We start from the raw sequence: 24,356 nt of genomic DNA, 5'->3' as shown, positions 1-24,356 counted from the left end.
TGAATTATTTTTCTTCTTAAGTTAACCAAAGTTGGTTTCTCTTGTTTGCAACAAGCAACTCTAACAGATACAAATGACAAGTACTTTCAGAGGCAGAATGAAGAATGCACTATGCTAAAGTTCCTGGCTCTCCTAAGAGCTCTAAACTGTAATATTAGAAGCATCACATAGTTGCTAGACATAAAAGCACAAGTTCAAAGGAGAAAAGTGATGTGACAAAGGAAAAATTAAAGCAGTTCCATGTCCAAATACACCATAGCTAAAATCAAAAGGCAAATCAAAAGTACATGAGAAAATGTTGAGTTGTCCTACGGCTTTCCAAAATTAGGAATATTTCTCTTCTCTCATCAAGACCATGTGCTGGTTGTTTTGATCCTCATAAGAAAGAAATTATATGAGACAAAACGTCAAAAGATTTTAGTCTCTATTTCTCATCAAATGTGGAGCCTTGTAGTACTGCTTGCACAATTCCTACACGCTGCCTGGAGGTGAGATTCCACAACTAGGTAGGCATTTCTGGATTTAAGAGATTGTGAAACATCCTTGGCAATGAGTTTCTTAGATGATGTTCCTTGACCTTGACAGTGAAGCTTCCATTGATGTGTCTACAGTCTTTTCAAGGCAGGGCAGAGGATGGAGGGAGAAGTAGGAAGAGGATCATGTTCCCATCCCACTAGTTGTTTCACTCGGGCTAGAAGTTACAATTTCAACTGCATATCTAGTTATAATTTCCCTTTACCTTACATGGGCTACTGAAAGAAACACTTGTAAGGCAAACAACCATGATTGCTAACTGAAAAGGTTTTTAGCATATGAGTAGCCCTTCCGCGTTTTCTTGTGATGATCACATAGCCCACCTCTGGGAAGGGCACAAAAATGAGGGTCATCTCACTTACACACAGCAGGTTATGGTCACACTCTATAGTCTCCTATCTGCTTCCCATGAGAAGGAAAAACTATTTCACAGGCATTAGGTCTCATGGAATAAAGGTCCTGATGTTCTTCCAATCCATATAAAATCACTTTTTCTCTGCTCCTTGGGCTCTTAACTGTTGGATTCAGCTTCACTTCCATGGCAGTAAACTTATATATGACTGATAATGAAAACTGATATGCTACACTTCAATGAACTCAGTTTTGAAACTACAGAATCCTTTTCTGTGATAGGCAGCCCTGTTAATCCGGATGATTCCAGCATGTAGGAGGTCCAAATGGCAGGTGGAAAAGCTGGCAAAGAGGGCAATGAAGGGGAAAGTTTGAGAGGAAACGGTTGCAGCACAGAGCCAGGCTGGAATAGCCACACTGGAAAGGGCACAGGGCTAAAGGGGTTGACATTTCAGGGACATGGAAGATGCCAGGGCTTGGAGGCAGAGTGAGATTAACTAGTCATCCCAGGTTACTGCACTGGGACAGAATGGATTATTGTGTGTTGCCTTTGTTAACTGCAGTGCAGGCAGAAATCTCTAAGGTGCAGAGGACTGATCTGATCTGTGCTCTGAATTGAACATCGGTTTAAAAAAAATAAAAAACTTTTATGCTTTAGCAAATTATAGCTGCAAGTGGACTGAGGTGCCAAGTGAGAGAGAGGCCCATATCACAAGAGAAGTGACCAGCATTCTGATGACCTTTTAAGGAAGCAGAATAAGGGGCATCAAGGCAATGCTCTGTCCTCACCCACAAACTCACAGGACTCCTGTTCTACTGTCATCTTTACACAATTTTTCAATCACTTTGCTTCTATTCTATATGCTATCTGGTGGTTATAAACTGTAAGCCCAGGAGGCCAAGGACATTGTCTGTCTTTTTCCACACTATCTCCCCAGCACAGTTCCTGATAGGTAGGTATAGAATAAATATTTGAGCTAGTAAATGAATTACATTGTTGACCCAAGGGCCAAACACTCTATCATCTATCTCCCACTTTTTCAAGATGTACCAAAAAACTCAAGAGAAAATGTCTAAAATATTCTCGTGTCATTTTTTAGGCCCTTTTTCTCGGATATGAGCAAAAGTATTAGTTCGCAGATTAAGGACTTAAAGCAAACTTAAAGCAAACAAAAGAAATTGCACATAGAATGCTAAGAATATTATAAAAATAAAATATATCAACACATGATACCTTCTAGGTTTCACTGCTTTGGGGACAAGCTCCATATATACATTTCACCCCTACAGGTAAGAGCATGCGCTACTCTATTTAGACAGGGGGCGGTAGTGGGCACATGACTACCAGACAGCAGCATTTGTATAATTTTACACAGAAATGTCTTGACATGTATAGAAGAGAGTTTTCTAAAATATTGAGTTCCACAGATATTTCAGCAATCAACTGTGGAACGCTGAAAAAAAATGACATGAAAAACCTGAATGATGACATAAGAAATACAGTAAAATCCTAAAGTATATTTTGCATAGTAACAATCCTTACCAATATATGTCTTTTAGCAAATATTTATAAATACTTAAAGAAACAGGGTACAGATTGGTAGCCCTTAAATATTTCAGAAAATAACTGCTTCTAAGTGCAAAACAAATTGACTAATACTCTCTTACTTTGTAAGTTTTTTTTTTACTTTAGCAACTTGAAATCATTCATAAACTATACATTTACAATTGGGCTAATATTATAGGACATCTTGTGGAGTTATTCAAATCATTAATTTTTTCAGTTATTAAATATTTGAGAAAACAATTTTACTTAGAAAGGATCTTCCCCTTGAAGAAAGTAAGGGCGTCCACTCTTATAGTCTTCTTCCCATCCTTAACTCTTCCGAAATGGATTTTTCTCAGCAAAACCATGAAGACTATGGCATGATAGTCTTCTTTAAAATTTCTGCATCTCTGAATCCTCTGCTAATCCCCTGCTTCTAGAAAACTTTCTCTCTTCCATTTGGGGAGAAAGAAGAACTGGGTATGAGACCTAACTCTGCCTATAGGTAAGACAAGACACTTAACCTCTCTGGGATGCATAAATAAAAGAGGAATACAGGAATATACTACAGGGTTGTTGTGAAGAAAACTAAGACCCTGTATGTAGCAGCCCTTTGTAAACTGGAAAGTTTTAGAGACACAGTATTGTGTTTGGCATGTAAAATTTCAGCTCACCCTGTCCAAGCTCTCTCCCCACTCCATTCACCTTCAACTTTAACACAAGTATTTCCAATCCAACATTCAACATACATTTATTGAGTTCCCACTGTGCAATAAAGCACTATGCTAAGAGCTAAAGATCAAAAGAAGGAATAGTCAAGAGGAAGGAGAAAATCATATGGGCTCAGCTGTCCCATTGTATTTGAAAGAATAGAACAACCTTGAGACATATCATGTACAGAATAATCAAAAAGCTTGACATTTTTTTTAACCAAAGCTTTTTTTCTCATTTTCCTTTCTTTCTGCTCTTTCGCTTGCTAACTTTTAAAAATGTCAAGAAAGGAAACATACATTTTATCTCATTAAAAATTTTCAGAGCTGAACATGCTATAGAACAATGTGCCCTTGGAGACAATGAACCATCTTTTCCATCATTACATTTAAAATTAAAATGTGATGTAATAACAAAAATATAATATTTCTTAGCCTTCACTAATGGAAAGGTTGACAGAAGCTCTCGAGTCCTTGATTCCTCCGTTGACTGCCTAACCTCAGCAGAGATCCACAAGAGCATATTCCTGGTCCTAAGCCAGAGACCTCTCCTACCCAGGTGAGCTTGGACAGACCATGTGTGAGGCAAAGCCCCTTCCAAGGCTAGAATCATACCCTCCACTCATCCTCTGTACTCCACCCTAGTCCTTCTAGGCTTTCCAAGGGCGAAAGTGAAAGGGGAGGTAGCCCTAGGCCACACTAGAGAGAAGGGCAGTGAAAGGGAAGGAAAAGGGAGAGGAGGAGATCCAAAATAAATGCTTGCTCCCCAACAAATCATGCAGACAAAGCACTTTTAACCTCCCTATACTTCTCTCTGAAACTTCCCTCTTTATGTCAAGTTCTATGCCACAGTCTAGTTGTATGCACCTGAGGACTTCTTTAAACATCTAAATTACTTTTCCCTAAAAAGGAGGGACAAGCATGGTTCCAGAGCCCACACAGAGTAAAGAGTAAGCCTCTACATTATCAATTTAACCAGTTCGATCATGTTTTCTTTTATGAAGCTCAGTACTGAATTTGTCAAAATGGTAAAAAAAAAAAAAAAAAAAAAAAAACATTCACAAAGGAGGAAACGTAAGTGGCTATTTTTTTTTATTTGTATGCAGGCTTTATCTGTGGGTGTGTATGTGTGTGTGGTCAGTCGCTCAGTCCTGTCTGACTCTTTTTCCACCCCATGGACTGTAACTGGTCTGGCTCCTCTGTCCATGGGATTTCCCAGGCGAGAATACTGGCACAGGTTGCCATTTCCTACTCCAGGGGATCTTCCTGATCCAGGGATTAAACCCACTTCTCTAGTGTCTCCTGCATGGACTGGCAGATTCTTTACCACTGCACCTCCTGGGAATACAATATTTATTTGGATCTGCCCATATCTGCTATGTCTATTAAGCTTTTGGTTTTAGTTTCATTTTTGGCGAGCTAAGTGAACACAAATCTCTCCCTGTCAAATGGCCTGAGTACCTCTGAAACTCCACTTTAATTAGTTGAATTAGGTCAAAATACATGTAAAGATTAGTATTTGGAGAATAACTGCTACCAAGATGAAATCAATAGGAAGAAAACTTCACAACTGAAAAGAAGTAGATACAAGAAAATCTCTGTGACCTCTCTCAGTCTGCCTAAATACAAGGTCCCTTCTCTTTATCTGGAAGGACAAAGGTTAGTCCTCAGAGACAATTTTAGACCCTATCAGCCTGGAGAAGGCACCAGAGGAATCCACATAACAAACTTTACTAACTAGCCTTTTATCTCCACCCCTGGAAGCCTGAAACTGCTTTTCTTTGTCCTGCTATTTCTCCACAAATTTATTATTGTTTGTTGAAGATGCTATATAAGCTGGAATTCTAAACCACCTAGAGGAGTTACTCTTTTTCCTCTGGGCATCTCATGTGTAAATGAGACATATATATATATGTTCATTTTTCTATTGTTAAAAAAAAGATTTCTGGATTTGGGTCTTGTCTGATGGGAGTGAATGGGAATTTCAAACAAGATCCATTGGTTCTTCAGAATCTTATATCAGCAGACAAAATACTAAGGTGGACTGAACAGGAGAGAGTATAAAATGAAAAAAGAAAAGGCTGTCAAATCTCCCAAATTCTACAGACAGGAAGCAGGCTAATAAAATAATTCAACTGTAAATATAACTGTAAATTCAACTGTAAATACCTTCCATAGAAAAGGAGAACTCAAACTATTAGGTATAAAATAAACTACAAGGATCTATTATACAATATGGGGGATATAGCCAATATTTTGTAATAACTGTAAACATGACATGTGCATGCAAAGTTGCTTTGGTCATGTCCAACTCTTTGCGACACTATGGACCGTAGCCCACCAGGCTCCTCTGTTAGGGTTAGGGATTCTCCAGGCAAGAATATTGGAGTGGCATTATCAGAGAAATGCAAATCAAAACCACCATGAGGTACCATCTCACGCTGGTCAGAATGGCTGCTATCAAAAAGTCTACAAACAATGCTGGAGAGGATGTGGAGAAAAAGGAACCCTCTTATACTGTTGGTGGGAATGCGAACTAGTATAGCCACTATGAAGAACAGTGTGAAGATTCCTTAAAAAACTGTAAAGAGAACTGCATACAACCTAGCAATCCCACTGCTGAGCATACACACTGAGGAAACCAGAATTTAAAGAGACACGTGTACCCCAATGTTCAATGCAGCACTGTTTACAATAGCCAGGACATGGAAGCAACCTAGATGTGCATTGGCAGATGAATGGATAAGAAAGCTGTGGTACATATACACAATGGAATAACTCAGCTATTAAAAAGAATGCATTTGAATCAGTTCTTATGAGGTGGATGAAACTGGAACCTATTATACACAGTGAAGTAAGTCAGAAAGAAAAACACCAATACAGTATATTAATGCATATAAATGGAATTTAGAAAGATGGTTAACGAAGACCCTATATGCGAGACAGCAAAAGAGACACAGATGTAAAGAACAGACTTTTGGACTCTGTAGGAGAAGGCAAGGGTGGGATGATTTGAGAGAATAGCATTGAAATATGTATATTATCATATGTGAAACAGATTGCCAGTCCAGGTTCAATGCATGAGACAAGTGCTCAGGGCTGGTGCACTGGGATGACCCAGAGGGATGGGATGGGGAGGGAGCTGGGAGGAGGGTTCAGGATGGGGAACACATGTAAATCCATGGCTGATTCATGTCAAAATGTATGGCAAAAACCACTACAATATTGTAATTAGCCTCCAATTAAATTAATTTAAAAAAATAATAATATTGGAGTGGGTTGCCATGCCCTCCTCCAGGGGATCTTCCCTACCCAGGGATTGAACCTACGTCTCTTACATCTCTCTTACATCTCCTGCATTGGCATGAGGGTTGGTTCTTTTATTAGTGCTACCTGGGCAGCCCGTAAATGTGGTATAGCATTTTATAAACTGTGAATCACCATGTTGTACACCAGTAAATTACTGTACATCAACTATACTTCAATGTTTCATAAAAAGAATGATTCAAAAGATGGAAACAAAAGCAGAGGGCAGAAACAGAGCTCAGAGGATGGAGCCAAGAACCCAAAATGCAGAGCTGAAAACCACCCATTACTGCCTGGCCTTGAAGCTCTAATCAAGGAACTCTGCCTGGAGTTTACCTGGCTGGATTTTTAAACTGCTTTGGACAAGCAGACAAGTAAAAATGCTATTTGTTCCCCATTCTCTCCTATTTTTTAACTGGAAAAGCTGTAACGCTTATGCCAAGCCCATTCAACTACTGTGGAAGTGTTGGAGGCAGGTCACATTTTCTTTAGTTTCACAGGTCCACAGATGTAGAACTTTGCCCAGGACCCGTACTTAATGGATTACACCGGAGCCTGTTCTAATCTGATTTAGATGATGAGCTATGGGACTTTTAAGGTGGTAGAATTTCTAAGAGACTCTGGACTTGATGCTGTAATAGAATGATTCCATTTCGAACCTGAGGATAGGGTAAATGTATTTCACTTGTGGGACAGACATGGATTGTTGAGGATCAGGGGTTGGGTTGTGTTAGGCGAAATCTTAAGAATGACTCCCAGTGACCTTCTTGCTTGTATAACCCTCTCCCCTTTGAGTTTGGTGGGGACCTGTGACATGATGAATTATCACGCCCATGACTATTTCATTGTATGAAAAAAGGGAGATTAACCAGGTGGGTCCAATCTAATCGGAAAAGCACTTTAAAAACAGAATTTTCTCTAGATGACAACACAAGGCAAAGTCAGAGAATCAAAGGGTAAGAAGCACTCAATGCACTTCTTTGACCTTGAAGATGGAAGGAGTCATGTGCAAAGACCAGAGAACAGCCTCTAGAAGCTGAGTTGACTCCTAGCCAATGGCCCGCAAGGAAACAACTGAATTCTGCTATCAATCTGAATGAACTTGAAAATGGATTCTTCCAGGGACTTCCCTGGTGGTCTAGTAGTTAGGACTCGCTTTCACAGCTGTGGCCTGGCCTCAATGCTACAAATGACCATTCATTCACCTAGCTGTCATCCAAGGCTACCCCACTGCTGTGTCACAGTTATCTGATGACCAGGCCAAAATTTAATCAGCAAAAGTGGTTGGAAAAAAGTTTTCCTCATGCTCTCCACTCCTAGAGATCAATTCATTTTTATATAGCCCCAAGTACTTGCACCGATACTGAAGAAGTCCAGTAGTTTTCACTCATGTTCACAGAAGCCGTAGAAAATCTATGTCAACTCCTAGGAATATTTAGAAGAAAATATTCCATGAAATTATCATGGTATTCTGGTATTCTGACTTGCTTTCAAGCTGGATCAGATTGATCAACAGATTCATGAATTTGATTAAGATTCTCTATGGAGTTTGGGGTTGGTCTACACAACCGAACACTGATGGCAGATAACCATGGTGCATCAAATTATCTGCACCTGTACTTCTGTCACTTAATCTAACAAGCAGAACTGCCACCTTCCAGTCCAAGTCTACCTCTTGCAGAAGGGCTTCCTTAAAAATGTGAATTAAAAAATGGCTATTCTGATTGAGGAAATACAATTGCATGGTAAATGTGCTAACAGCCTATGTCAAAGGGTTTAGCAGCCCGTCTGACTCTTGAGTCACACACAGACTGTCACTCCAACTAATGTCACTAAAATCCCTAACAAAAAAATATTGTGCTCATAATCCAAGATGGATGGCATCATACATTGAGAAAGTTATCTTGGATGACTACCTATAAACCATTCTAAATTTGCTTCAGGCCACATGGTGGATCCTCTGATTAGTAGCTGATATGCTTACTATTAAGACCGAAAGTTCATTAGGAAACATGGTACAACATGAAGTGTCCTAACTGAGCAAACAGAATAGAATTCACATCTTGGTTATCATTTATTAACCATGTCAGCTCACCTCTATGAACCTGTTCCCTCATTATAACTTCAACTTCATAAGACTGCTTGGAGGATAAAGTGACATAACTGAAGTAAAAGAACTCTGATAACCCAAAAACTAGGCCAAAAGTGCTGTGGTGCTTCCCAGCATGTGGCAACCCAACAGGACATGATGTGAGTCAAATGAAGTGAATTAAGCAGCATCTTTAAGGAAGGGAAAGCCCTTTAAGGTGATTATAATCTTCCTCTGAATCACAGTCAGTAAAAAATCCAATGTCTCTCTGAAGCCGAATACATAAAAATCGCTGAAGATAGGTCTCTAGAGTTCCAAGACTGAAAAGGTAAGATTTGGGAGACGGGTTTTCTGGTGAGAGCGAGTTTGAGTCCAGAATCTTGATGACTAGAACAGGACAAGGCAGATAGAGTCTACAAGGTCAGAACAAAGGCAGCAACTAAAGTAAGGCTCAGAGTTAAGCCTCTGAAACTCACATACTCAAAGAATTAACAAACTTCAAAAACAGAATTTTTATTTGGCAAAATCAGCAAATAAACTGGCAATCCTGACAGTCAGTCAGTCATTTCAATCTAACATTTTACTTAGTAGATAAACATTTGTAGAAAATCTGTAAATAGTATAAACACTTTTCTCAAAATGCTAAAAGGCCAAACACAATAGATTACATAGTCTATGTTTTCATTTATATGAAATTCTAAAAAATGCAAAACTAATGATACAAAACAAATCATTATTTGCCAATGGCAAAGGTGGGAGGATACCGCTGACGCAAATGGACACATGAATTTCAGGGGATGAAGGAAATGTTCTATATAATGTTTATGGCTGTAGACAGACACCTGTATATACATCTTCAAAACTCACTGAATTCTACACCGAAAACTGGAGAACGTTACTCTGTGAAAAAATATACCTCAAAAAAATTTTTACAGGTTACACATAAGTCAGCATGCTTTTCAAAGAATAATTTCAGTAAAATATTTTATTTAGTAAACACTTATTTGTAGAAAATCCGGAAATAATATATAAAAATTTTTTCACAATCATAAGCAGTGGTTACTTTTTTTTTTTACTTTTTTTGGGGAGGGAACTTTTTTTTTACTTTTATTTTCTAATTTAAATTTTATATTGGGGTATAGTGGATTTACAATGTTGTTAGTCTCAGGTGTACAGCAAAGTGAGTCAATTATACACAAATATACATCCACTTTTTCAGGTTCTTCTCCCATATAGGTTATTATAGAACACTGAGTATAGTTCCCTGTACTATGCAGTAGGTCTTTTCTGATGATCTATTTGTGTATCTGTTAATCCCAAACTCCTAATTTATTCCTCCCCCCTCTCAGCCTTTCTCCTTTGCTAACCATATATTTGTTTTCAAAGACTATAAGTCTGTTTCTGTTTTGTAAATAAATTCATTTGTATCAACTTTTTAGTTTTTCATATAAGTGGTATCATAAGCTATTTGTCTTTCTCTGACTTATTTCATTTAGTATGATAATCTCTAGGTCCATCCACATTGCTGCAAATGGTATTATTTCTTTTTTTATGGCTAACAGTCCACTGTACATATCACATCTTCTTTATTCATTCCTCTCTCAATGGACATTTCAGCTGCTTCATATTTTGTCTGCTGTGACTAGTGCTGCAATGAACACAGGGGTGCACATATCTTTTCAAACTATAGTTTTCTCTGGATATGAGCCCAGGAGTGGGACTGCTGGATCATGTGGCAGATTTTGGTTTTTTAAGGAATGTCCATACTACTCTCCATAGTGGTTGTACCAATTTACATTCCCAACACTGCAGGAGGGTTCCCTTTTCTCCACACCCTCTTCTATTGTTTGTAGATTTTTGATGATGGTCATTCTGACCAGTGTGGGATGATACCTCATTTCTCTAAAAATCAGCAATGCTGAGCATCTTCACGTGTGTTTTTTGGCCATCTGTATGTATTTTTTTGGAGAAATGCCTATTTAGATCTGCCCCTTTTTTTTTTAAACTGGGTTATTTTTGTTTTTTTTTTTAATATTGAGCTGCAAGAGCTATTTGTATTATTTTGGAGATTAATCTTTGTTGGTCACCTCATTTGCAAATATTAATATATTCTTCCATTCTGTGAGTTGTTTTTTCACTTTGCTTATGGTTGCCTTTACTGTGCAAAAGCTTTTAAGCTTAACTGGGTCCCATTTCTGTATTTTTGGTTTTATTTTCATTGGTCTATGAGGTAGATCCAAAAAGATATTGCTGCAATTTATGTCAAAGACTGTTCTGCCTATGTTTTCCTATAAGAGTTTTATAGTATCTGGTCTTACGTTTAGGCCTTTAATCCATTTTGAGTTTACTTTTGTGTACAGTGTTAGAGAATATTCTAAGCTCATTCTTTAATATACAGCTGTGTTCCCAGTGTCACTTACTGAAGAGACTGTCTTTTCTCGATTGTATATTCTTGCCTCCTTTATTGTAGATTAGCTAACCATAGGTGTGTGGGTTTCTATCTAGGCATTCTATCTTGTTCCATTGATCTATATTTCTGTTTCTGTTCCAGTACAATACTGCTTTGATTACTGTAGCTTTGTAATATAGCTTAAAGTCAGGGAGTCCAGTTTCTCCAACTCCATTTTTCCTTGCCAGAATTGCTTTGGATATCCTGAGTTTTTCATGTTTCCATACAAATTTTAAAATTTTTGTTCCAGCTCTGTGAAAAATTCTATTGGTAATCTGTTAGGGATTGCACTGGATCTGTACATTGCCTTGGGTAGCATAGTAATTTTGGCAATATTGATTCTTCCAATCCAAGAACAGTGTGTCTTTCCATCTGTTTGTGTCATATTCCATTTCTTTCATCAGCATGTCACAGTTTTTAGAGTTTTTACTAGCTTTTTCCTGTAGCTGATTTCTAATCTCATAGTATTGTGGTTGGAAAATATGTTTGATGTGATTTCAACTTTTTAAAATTTACTGAGGTTTGTTTTGAGACCCAGCATGTGATCCACCCTACAGAATGCTCCAAGTGCACTAAAGAAGAATGCGTATTCTGCTGCTTTCAGATGGAATAGTCTATAAATATCAATTAAGTCCAAGCAATGTTTACTCTCTAACATTGTAAGAATTTTTTTTTCCTTTTAGAGGAACAAGCAAAACTAAAAAGTACTTGAAAAATGACCATGAATGCAATTTAAAACCCTCCAAAAAAAAGTCTCATGAACTCAGTACAATGATGTGCTACTTGACAGGCCTTTGAATGTTTTCCAGAATGTAACACTAAACAAGAAGTTCTAAATTCAGGTTGTACAGGGGTCAAGTAAAACATATAACTGATTGGCATGGGGCAAGGTTACTGAAGTAACCTGGACAGTACGTGGCCCTTCCCAAATGTTGGCATCACTGGGTCCCACAGACTGATGTCAGCAAAAAGTACAGACTGCACAGCCAGACTGTCTAGCCAGAGCTTCTGATGATTAAAGACTTAGTATGTGAAATTTCCTGATTTCCTGAAATTCTCTTATGGTTCAAAAATTTTTTTACAACACCATGTGGGCTAAACAAAACACAACCATATGCAGAATTATGACTTCAGGTCCATAATGCATGCTTTCTGAACTTTTTCAATAACAAAGTCTTGCCTTCTTTCAAACTGCTTACCTCTTTTATTTGTAGAGTCCAGAATAATGTGGAATACTAGTGCACCTGAAGTAAAATTCATCTTGAAATTATATGACGGTCAGTCACTTCTAGTCACTTTGCTGAAAAGCGAAGTTCTGTTTACATCTCTAAGCATATTGGTTGGTAAAAAAAAAAAAGGGAAACACCAATCCGAATGAAAGGAGGAGTAAGGAAAAACCAAAGAAAAACACAATTTTAAGAGCCTAGTCAGCTTTTAGACTTCAGAGCAACAAAATAATCCATGTGTTGAAATTTGAGAACTTCATTGCCCCAACTAGTCCAACCTGGCTGTAAATTTCGAGCAAACAATTCCAAACATTCTCCCTCTGGCTTGATATAGTCTTTTAGAACCTCTGTCCAAAAAGAGAAAAGAAAAAAAAAAAAAAACCACAAAAATTATTATTAAGGAAGGAATCAACCTCCTTTAGTAGTTAAGAGGAGAAAAGCAGAGATGTTTCCTTAAAAAAGAAAAACAGCAAGTTAATTTCAAGGATTTCATCATAGACTTCACTATTTATAATTAGAAAGTCATTTGAAATAAGCACCCTTGAGATTGAGAATACCATCAGAACTTTCAATAGTCCTGATTTATCAGTTTTCATTTGTAGAGGAGAAATGAGGATTTTAACACCCACACCAGTGACTTTTCAGTTTTCCAATAATGCTGACATAGCTCCCGAGTACTAGCTTAATTTATTTTTTAATAAATGTAATCCATGCATGGACAAAAGTATATAGGAATAATACAAAGACAATCCACTTTACAAACTAAGATAAATATCAGGGTAAGTCTCCACAAAAACATACTTTAGTGTTAAGAGTTGGACACACAGATAAATATTCAGAACATATACCTAACAAATAACTCTTACCTCCTCAGCTATAATTTGGCAGTACTGAGAACATTTCTTCACTTCCAAATTACAGATACTTCTTTACCTAAAATTTCACTATATTATTTCCACAGTTAAACATTCCTTGTTCAATATATTCATAACTACTGAGCACTGTATTTTGTTGGGAAAATGGCATCTCATAGCTGTAATCTACACTAACAAGCTTTTTTTTAAGCACATGCTCATGTGAATGACAAATATTTAAATCGGTTTAACCTTGATCACGTTGCTGGTTAGCTATATATTTTTTGGAACAGGAACTTAGTATGAAAATAACAATTTAAGTATGAAAAGTCATTAGAACAGGCAAAATATAGTTCCTAATGGCTTTATAGGATTGAGCTTCAAAGAAATCCATCAAATTCTCTTTAGGAATGATAAGGGTTCCTTAGAAATACTTCATAGAGGTTAGATTTAAAAGGTAATATATGAAAAATTTTATATTTCATAAAGTTCTTTAGTTGCTTCCACAGCAAAATAATTGTTTGTCTAAAAACACTGATCCTATCTATCAAAGAATCAAAAGTATTCATTGCCTACAACTCAAACAAACTCAAATCTAGGCTTTGATAGCTTCTAGGAGATGCTGACAGAGAAGGCAATGGCAACCCACTCCAGTAATCTTGCCTGGAAAATCCCATGGACAGAGGAGCCTGGTGGGCTGCAGTCCATGGGGACGCTAAGAGTCAGACACAACTGAGTGACTTCACTTTCACTTTTCACTTTCACGCATTGGAGAAGGAAATGGCAACCCACTCCAGTGTTCTTGCCTGGAGAGTCCCAGGGACGGGGGAACCTGGTGGGCTGCCGTCTATGGGGTCGCACAGAATTGGACATGACTGAAGTGCCTTAGCACCAGTAGCAGCAGGAGATGCTGACATGAGACTTCTAGTCCTTTCATAAGTATATAACTAAATGCTATTAACCTTGAGTTAGAAACATTTCCCCAGAGTCTTAAAGGACAATAAACTTTTATATCACTTTTCCATGTTTTGCCCCATGAATTCAATGCCTCACCAGCCTCAACTCACTTTTAAAGTGGTCTAACATTATACTGACCCACTCCAGTATTCTTGCCTGGAGAATCCCAGGGACAGAGGAGCCTGGTGGGCTGCCGTCTATGGGGTCGCACAGAGTCGGACACAACTGAAGCGACTTAGCAGCAGCAGCAGCAGCAACATTATACTGAAGTAAGGTTTTGTTTTCTTGTTTCTGCTTGTTTGTTCAGTTCTTCAGTACAAAGATGTTAATGACTCTACTTTGGCATATTAAACTAGAATCCAAACTGGAATCAGCCAATCAAAACTGTTTACTATTTCTGAGCACCCATTATAAGCACTATGGAACTTAACAAAAGAAACAGATATCCATGTTTTCTAAGACTTCACAAACTAACAGAAAAAGATGGCCAGGTATTTGAAGTGAAAAAAATACATAAAACCTAAACCCATTTATCCTCTCCCACTTTATCAATGGAACACATTTTGGCATCACATTTTTCCTTTTTAGTTGCAAAACACAGAAAATCAAGGAGTAAAGTTTTTACAATGTTAACTACATATGTTTAATTTCAAAACAAAGCAAAAGAAACAAGGCAAATTAATGGAAATGTTTTATTCTTACTAATTTTAAATATCAATTTAAATGAAAATGTAAGATCTTAAAAGTTCTCATCACAGGAAAAAATATTATAATTATGTGTAGACTTATTGTGATCAGTGAAAATGTATATATACCTTGAATCATATGTTACACACCTGAAACTAATACGATGTTATATGGCATTTATATCCCAATTTTTAAAAGTAAATTCACATGTATAAATTTAAATATGACATATGTATAAATAATTACATAACATCTGGCATTAGTAAAACATTCTTCTAACCAATGGAGAGGAAATAGTTCATATATAGCTAGTTCATTCCCCTTCTGCTTGGGAGCAAGAGGCGGCTGGGGGAAAAGTACTCAGATGTCAGTGCATAGAATCTCATCAAATTGTATTTAACTCTCCAGATACAGACTGTTAGTGAGTAAACCAGTGAAAAGAAGCAGAAACTCCTCTAAGGAGCAATATGAAAAACAAAATTTTGATTCAAATACTTTTATTTCATTATATTCATACCTTAAATCTTTAAACTTAAAAGATTATAAATTTACATTAGGCTGAAAAGCCATAGCTATTGTTGGCTTATGTTTCAATCCACAGGAAGAAATTTCAAAACTTAAAAAGAGTAAATGTATCATTTTGAAATGGAATATGCTGCCAATTTGGTGTTTTTTAAATTTTGCAGTACAAATAACAAACTAAAACTTGTTTAAAAAAAAAACACCTTGGTGTTTTTAGAAGTTAAGGAGAAAACATTTCATTCTGTAAATTTGCAAAAAGCACTTTAAGAACATTTACATGTAAAAGTTTTAAGCATTACATAGAAAGCATGTATTATACCAAATCCTACAGTTATAATTTCAGAATAAAATATATTGCAGAAATCTGAAAGTTGCTTTCTGATGGCCTTATGTAGCTCTACATCCAAAACACAGACACTTACTATACAGAAACATGAACTCAAAAATAAAGGATTATAAATACTTCTTACCTACCAGTACTTAACCAAAACATAAGGATTACATATATTGAATCATGCAAAATTTTCCCCTCAAAATCTAACTTTTCTTTTTAAATCTTCTCAATCCTAAAAATGTGTTTGTGTTGCTCTCTATTGGGAACACAGAAGAACTGCACTTCATAAATACAAGCTATAAAATGTAGTGTTAATTTTCATTAATAGTAATAAAACACTAATTTTAATCACTATTTTATAAAACCTTGTATCTTAAGACTCATCTTTAAACATAATCTATATAAAATGAATTGAGAAATAGTTTATCATTTGGGAATGAAAGGTTTTTTGGGTCTGACATTTGGATTTTTCAAAGTAAAAAGAATAAGTCCTAAAGACAAACCTTTTATTAAACTTTGATACTCACCAAATGATAAAGAAAATTCAAATGAGAAGAATACAACTTAGATTTCCTCCACTGAGTATAACTGGTAGCAAACATAATTTTTTTCTCAAAGAACAGTACAGACTTTCCATTTAAGTCAAATGTTTACTTGCATTAAAGAATCTATCACAGTCCAAAGTTTAAAGGCAATTACTCACTGAGAATCCCTCTAGGTCAAAAAATGGATCAACAGGTAGACATCTGAATATTTCTCAAATGAATTAACACTAAAGACTCATCTGCATAAGCAATCTAAGATACGAGAAATCTGGAGTGCTACCGGTAAGTAAACATCCTTTTGGGAATGTGAATTCACCTTCCTATGTATCCTAGCTCATGAACTTTGAATGACAAATTCAGTATTTCTCAAGGACTTATATTCCTTCCTATTTTTTTATTCTTTCAGTTGAAAAACTTAGCATTTACTGATCTCCTACTATATGTGACAGACTTTCAAATGCAACCAATCCTCACAACTCTGAAAGACTAAATATCATTATCCACTCTTCAAACGACAACTCTGAGGTGGAAAATTATCAGTAACTCGCTCAAGTAGCAAAGCCAGGATTCAAGGTCCTTGAATCTGAAAAGCCAAAACTCTCCACTATTCCTTGCTGTTTAGTTTCATTAAATGATGAACATCACACTAAAACATTAAGACTAGTAAGAACTGCAGGATACAGCAACTACCTTTCCAACGGCTCAGAAGAGCAACACTACTCAACATAAAACTGAGACTGTCTACCATATCAAGGGAATTGTAAGCATCTCTCTGCTGCTGCTGCGGCTGCTGCTAAGTCCCTTCAGTCGTGTCTGACTCTGTGCGACCCCAGAGACGGCAGCCCACCAGGCTCCCCCGTCCCTGGGATTCTCCAGGCAAGAACACTGGAATGGGTTGCCATTTCCTTCTCCAATGCATGAAAGTGAAAAGGGAAAGTGAAGCCAGTCAGTGTGTCTGACTCTTAGCGTCCCCATGGACTGCAGCCCAACAGGCTCCTCCATCCATGGAATTTTCCAGGCAAGAGCACTGGAGTGAGTTGCCACTGCCTTCTCCAAAGCATCTCTCTGACTGCTTTCTAAGCTCTGGGCTTTAGAACAAGCAAGGGGTGGAGCCCTGACAGTACAATAAAGCCCCCGGAACTACAGTCCTCAGAAGTACCACCAGTCTTCACTGGGTTGCGCCAATGAGCCCCATTAGTCAGGGGACCCTAAAACACAGTGGGAGAGGAAAGACTGCGGTAAGGTAAGATGACTCTATACTGTCCCCTGGGTGTTCCCACAGCTCCATCTCCGCTTCAACAGTTTGGACCTAACAGACCCTTTTTCCAGCCACCCTCCAGACTTCTTTCAGATCACAACCTCCCCAAGACCATTCAGCACCATTTTTGCGGTGAGCTCCTTACTGCCAACCACGATGATGCGCTCCCAGACCCATGAGAATTATTCCACCCAGCGGAAGAAGTGGTCGGCCACTGGTGGGCGGGTCTCCGACACCCACCTCTCTGTGGGCTTTGATTCGAGGCCACGATGCGCCCCTGGAGGGCTCCCGACCCCGCTCCTCCCATGCGCTGGCCTGGCAGCCTCTGAGGATGCAGGGCCAGCACAGCGGCAGCGGCAGCATCCCCCGCTTCCCCGAGGCCCGAGCCGCCCCCAGACAAGTGGGACAAGCACTGGATGCCACCACGGGCCTGGAGAAGGCCCTGAACCAGACCGCTCTGGATCTGCACGCCCTGGGTTCTGCCCACATAGGTCCCCCATCTCTGTGCCTTCCTGAAGCGCCACCTCCTGGATGTGGTGGCCACCTGACCAACCTCTGCAGGCCAGCCAGGTTGGTACCTCCTGGGAAGGCTGACACTCCCAGAGCACAAGAGGCCAGCGAGCCCAGCTCCCCCTCGGAGGCCAGGCTCCCCCACCTGATGTCAGGGCCTCTGGCCAAGCCCCTCCCTGGTTAACCATCTGGAGCCCTTTCCCCAAAGCCAGGGACCAAACGCAAACAATAAAAGGTTTCTGGAGCAAAAAAAGAAAAAAAAAACACAAAAATAATCTATTCTCTATTGCACAAATTCTGCTATATGATTTTAGAATATTAATTAAAATAACACATATCTGATTGAATTTCCAAATCTCTAGACCATTCAAATGCAGTAATCAATCCTTTTGTCAATTTCACAGAAGTCAGAACAATTCTACTTTACAGAAACATACCAGCGAGAGGTGGCTTATGTGAATGCAGCGCGCAGGGCACACTGACAATTAACTTGTGGTCTGGAATGGGCAGCTCTTCCTCATCGGCATTCCTGCAGAAGCAGAACAACGTAACTGTATCTTAAAGGACAACTTATTACATTTAAGCCACAGTTATCTTGATTTCTTTTCACCTTTCAAACAGCATCTTCCTTTATAATAAATTTAAGAAGAGAAATAATCATGGAAATCAACAATTTAAGTATTAAGAAATTTCAGATAGTTTCCTCTTCTACAATCATGACTATTACACATTAGATAAAGCAAATGACAATATACAATTTCATGTGCCATTAGCATTCACAGTTTTCTTGTCGGGGCCATTTCCAGATTTTCAAAAATGTAAAAATTCAGGAAAACCAATGATTACTGTGTTAATTTTTGAAAGTCTGAAAATTAATACATTTATACAACTTTGAAAAATCATCCTTCCTACCTTAACAGTGAAGCAGCTTTTTCTCGAACTCTTCCCAGTATAAGACCTTCATAAGGCTTTTTGTGTGGAGAATCTAATGGGAACACAAACTCTCCTGAACTGGTGATCTGACAAAAAGGAGACAGAAACAAAAACAACCCATACAAACATAAATATCCAGGAAAAGGATTGTTTTTTTTTTTTCTTCCAGTATACAGTTTCTACCAAAGAAAAAGAATTATTAAACCTCAAGGCTACTGCTATCCAATAAAAATATAATGTGGGCCACAGTTGGAAGTCACCCATGTAATTTAAAATTTCTAGTATCAACATTTAAAAAAAGCAAGAAGAATGAGACAAAATTCATCTTAACTATACTTTAATTTTAAATTATTTTTAATTTAATCTAACATATCTAAAATATTATTTTAGTATGTAGCCAATTCAAAAAATTACTGAGGTATGTTACAGTCTTTCATATTAAGTATTTTAAATTCAAAAGACTTAGATGTGACATTTATCACCTCATCTCATTGTGGACCAGTCACCTTTCAAGTGCTGAAGAGCTGCATGTAGCTGGTGACACACCACACCACACCACACCACGGCGGGCAGGGCAGCATTACATGACTAAAGCATTATTTTAAATTTCTGTCATCTTGCACATAAAACTCTTGGTTTCTCATTAAAATATGTTACTAGAAACCATGCCATCATTTATTCATTTGTTCATTCAAATAACATTTACCTAGATTACTGGCAATGTGACTAAGTATATTACAATAAAGTATTTTCCTTTATTTATAGAAAACAGTGTCATTAAATACTGTCAAGAGTTAAAATTAATAATCAAAGTAGCTTGGGAACTGATGAGACAGACAATGAAAGTTCTAACCTCTTGGCATTATAAATCTGAAATTCAATCTCATCATTTCATCCTGGAGTGATTGATCAGACTCCCAGAGACTCACTCTAACTAATCAAACTCATAACACAATTTAAAACAATATTCAATTCGTTAATTAAGCATGGAGGCAGATATTTGCACTATCATAATATTCATATATATCCTCTATGGAATCCTTTAGCCTATATCAAGGTACCTAAAAACCAAGCCAGTAAAGTCCTTTTATCACCTCTAGGGCCTGCAAATAGCAGCAGCTATTCCACACAGTGCTGTATAAACACTGGCAAATTCTGACGCTTTGGATTCCTTCATACTCAAGGCAGATTACTCCATTGATGTAACAATATATGCAAACACCTAGTAAGTATTTCATATGTTTACATATTTTACATATTTCATAAGTAAGTAAAACATATTTTTGTTTTAAACTATCATACCACCTCTTAGAACTGATTACTACTAGAAATGAACAGTCTTAGTTTTCATGTATTAACATTTTACTGAAAAAAAAAAAAAAAAACATTTTACTGGTTTTAATTTCAGAAGGTAACCTTTTCCTGACTTTGGTCCCAGTTTCTGACTATGAAAGGACTGTCGTAACAGAGAGAGTAGAATGGAGTTTTACATGCCCGTAACAATCCTATAGCAAATCAACCAGAGCTAAGCCCAAAGTACAACTGTAAAAGCAAACAAACAATTATAAGCACTTGTTTGCCAAGTGTCATAAAATAGGTACAAATAAACAATGCACACAGCTTTCAGAAGATGCTCCAGTACACTACAAAGCACATTAAAAACAGCCCTCTCCTGTGTCTAAAATGAACAGACCAGTAACATAAATGTTAAACATTCAGTCCATAAAACCTGGTTTGTCTTTTTAAAATTTAGGATGGCTTTTGTGGAATTCATTTAAGTAGACAGTGTACCTTTAAAAGGATAGCCAATGAACTTTGAATGACATGTGACTTTTCTATATTTTTTGGTATTCTTGAAACCAAGCAAAGATTAATATTAAAGACCTTTCAACTCATCAAGGAGTTGGAATCATTTCTTTCAAAAACAAGCACTGAGGAACACAGTTAAGATTCACAGTATAAAAGGCCTTGCGAGAAAAAAGAAAAAGAAGTCAAAGGGCAGCTGAAGTTTTGAATGAGTAAAGAGGAAGAAGATAAACAGTAAGACAATTTCTATGTTTAGTGGTGGACAAATCCCCCAAGGTTTTTGCTTACTGTCTCTTAAACTACAGACCATCAGAGCTTTTTAAAGTGTCATCCTATGCATGAGACAATTGCTCGGGCCTGGTGCACTGGGAAGACCCAGAGGGATGGGGTGGAGAGGGAGGTGGGAGGGGGGACCGGGATGGGGAATACATGTAAACCCATGGCTAATTCATTTCAATGTACGACAAAAACCACTGCAATGCTGTAAAGTAATTAGCCTCCAACTAATAAAAATAAATGGGAAAAAAAAAAAAGTGTCATCCTGATATCCATCTGAGTGATTTCCTACGACTAGGAGTTTGGGGTTCTACTCCAAAAAGATACAGAATGGGCAAAAAGCCTTGAGAATAAGAAGACAAAGGTATTTAGCAGCAAAGCAAATGTTTTAATTAGAGCATGTTGAAGAAGTAGAGTGATGCCATGGTAAACATTAAAAAGTAGGCGCTACCTTTATGTGACTTGTGCATTACACCTTATGAATAAATAAAGTTAACAAATACGTTAACTTGGGGACTTACTTTTACCCAGTGCCATTCAGCAACTACCTCCACAGACCAAGATGGGTAAAGCTCTTCCTTGACAAAACGCAGGTGCTTCTGTCTATTTGTTACCCATGTAACAATGAGACAGCTTGGAGCAGCCAGCTTAGGGACAGGTATCTGCTTTATCTGCAGTGGTGATAAATAACTATATCTAAAAATAAACAGAAAAAAAAATATTAGCAAAATTCACTGCAAAAGAGAAAAATAAGCAGGGAGAAGACCTGTATAACACTGATTCCACAAACACAAAGCTACAATTATTTATTTGTGTAACTAAATACAAAGCCACAGTGACACCCAGTGGACACATTGTTACAGGCAAGTTGGAAATACTACTTTTCATTTATACTAACTCAAAATGACCAGGCCAAATTTCTTTATCACTTCTGAATGTATTACATTCCAGTAATTTTACTAATATTTTCTATATGCTTTTATGCCATTTAAAATTAAGCAAATATAATCTTGTGATGACCTGTACACTACACATGTGCTTGTGAATTCGCTAAGTCGTGTCCAAATCTTTTGGGACCCGACGGACTGTAGCCCACCAGGCTCCCCTGTCCATGGGATTCTCCAGGCAAGAATACTGGAGTGGGTTGCCATGCCCTCCTCCAGGGGATCTTCCCAACACAACCCAGGGATTGAACCCGTGTCTCTTACATCTCCTGCATTGGCAGGCAGGTTCTTTACCACTAGCACAACCTGGGAAGCCCAGAGACCCCGTTAACAGTCTGGAAACTGTCTCAATATCCCATCATATTTCCAACACTCAATCTATCATCCTACTTCTTTCATCCTTCAGTCAATTCTACTGGGCTCTCTGAAACACTCATGCTTTCATTACAAAAAAATTCTATAGCCCTGAACCTCCTGGCCATCAGTAGTACAAAGCCTAGTTTCTCTTGTTAGAACTCTACTTGTTCCATAACACCCCATCAAACCAATGTGGTCATTTTTCCAATCCCAACATACACAGCCATGAGAGGAGAGGTCGGTATTCTCCTGGATCCCCTCCAGTTCCAGGCTGTCAGTCATCTACCTTTGTGTGAAACCCCCTTCTCTTTGAGAATTATGCTATCTAGCCTCCAGCCTTCTATGGAACCCATTACATCCTCACTCTCCATACTCAATGAAGACTTAAGTTCTAAGATCTTTATGCCTAGCCAATGTAAATCTTGCCAGTATCCTGGGTGATGTCAAAGGACAATCTAAATAATGGGCACGCTCAACTATTCTTCCCCTAGATAAATACAATTGTATGCATATGATCACCACCGCCTCACTCCTTTACTCTACAGCTCCTGCAAACCTCCAATCTTAAATTCAATTCAACTTCAACACAATTCTATTCAACTTCATATAGAAAAAAATCAGATGGAGAAAAATGCTAAACTGAAAATTGGCAATCCATTCTCAGGCTCTCAAAACTACTCATCAATTATTTTACTTACCCTTGGTCAACTACTACAAACTCGCATCTCTTCTTAAGTCCTTTGCCCAAACACACCCTTGGCAGATTAAATATGCCAAATATCAGTCAAAATAAAGGTCTTCAGACTCCTTCAACCACCTAACCCTCTGCCAGGTGTATGATGAGAGTGTATAATAACCTTCAACAGCATGGTTTCATGTGTTTAAAGCTTATCCCTAGAGCTGTGTTCTTTTACTCCCATCTTCTAGTCTATCAGTAATGCTAAGTACTCTCCTCCTTCTGTATTTTCAACCTGTCTAGTAGTTTCTTACCATCAGCCTATAAATATGCTTATACTATACAGTTTTACTTTTTATTTTCTTTTTCATTATTGTTTTTCTACATACTATACACTTTTAAAGGAAGAAAGAGGAGAAAAGACTGGGGGGAGGATGGGTGGAGAAGAGGGAAAAAGAAAAGAGGAGAAGAGAAAAATAACAGAAAAGAAAAAAGAAATGCCCTCAGTTAGGTCTCCTATCTACAGATAAGCTAGTTCAGTCCAGTCGCTCAGTCGTGTCCGACTCTTTGTGACCCCGAGAATCGCAGCATGCCAGGCCTCCCTGTCCATCCCCAACTCCCGGAGTTTACTGAATGTCATGTCCATTGAGTCAGTGATGACATCCCACCATCTCATCCTCTGTTGTCCCCTTCTCCTCCCTGCCTTCAATCTTTCCCAGCATCAGGGTCTTTTCAAATGAGTCAGCTCTTCGCATCAGGTGGCCAAAGTATTGGAGTTTCAGCTTCAGCATCCGTCCTTCCAATGAATATTCAGGACTCATTTCCTTTAGGATGGACTGGTTGGATCTCCGTGCAGTCCAAGGGACTCTCAAGAGTCTCCTCCAACACCACAGTTCGAAAGCACCAATTCTTCAGTGCTCAGGTTTCTTCACAGTCCAACTCTCACATCCATACATGACTGCTGGAAAAATCATAGCCTTGACCAGACGGACTTTTGTTGGCAAAGTAATGTCTCTGCTTTTTAATATGCTATCTAGGTTGGTCATAACTTTTCATCCAAGGAGTGAGAATCTTTTAATTTCATGGCTGCAATCACCATCTGCAGTGATTTTGGAACCCAGAAAAATAAAGTCAGCCCGTTTCCACTGTTTCCCCATCTATTTCCCATGAAGTGATGGGATCAGATGCCATGATCTTAATTTTCTGAATGTTGAGCTTTAAGCCAACTTTTTCACTTTCTTCTTTCACTTTCATCAAGAGGCTCTTTAGTTCTTCTTCACTTTCTGCCATAAGAGTGGTGACATCTGCATATCTGAGGTTATTGATATTTCTCCCAGCAATCTTGATTCCAGCTTGTGCTTCATTCAGCCCAGGGTTTCTCATTAATATAGTCTGCATATAAGTTAAATAAGCCGGGTGACAATATACGGCCTTGACGTACTCCTTTTCCTATTTGGAACCATTCTGTTGTTCCATGTCCAGTTCT

The 24,356-nt window shown here is 38.0% G+C and overlaps 1 protein-coding gene across 5 annotated transcripts in view; it reads right to left on the bottom strand.

Moving 5' to 3' along the window:
- The window catches only part of METTL4 (methyltransferase 4, N6-adenosine), a 94,549-nt gene that overhangs the window by 55,507 nt on the left and 14,686 nt on the right, over nucleotides 1-24,356 (bottom strand). For 4 of the 5 annotated variants that reach the window (XM_070452711.1, XM_070452710.1, XM_070452715.1 and 1 more), the window contains exons 8-10: nucleotides 21,415-21,589; nucleotides 18,791-18,897; nucleotides 18,316-18,407 (exon numbers count right to left, since the gene is read on the bottom strand). In XM_070452711.1, coding sequence (XP_070308812.1) covers nucleotides 18,316-18,407; nucleotides 18,791-18,897; nucleotides 21,415-21,589 — 374 coding nt within the window. Of the gene's footprint in view, nucleotides 1-9,033; nucleotides 12,559-18,315; nucleotides 18,408-18,790; nucleotides 18,898-21,414; nucleotides 21,590-24,356 lie in introns of those variants that run through there. The other variant, XM_070452714.1, reaches the window with a different exon arrangement.

This window comes from Odocoileus virginianus, chromosome 22 (genome assembly GCF_023699985.2).
Source record: "Odocoileus virginianus isolate 20LAN1187 ecotype Illinois chromosome 22, Ovbor_1.2, whole genome shotgun sequence".
Taxonomy (NCBI): Eukaryota; Metazoa; Chordata; class Mammalia; order Artiodactyla; family Cervidae; genus Odocoileus; species Odocoileus virginianus.
This window is presented reverse-complemented; position numbering and strand designations above follow the sequence as displayed.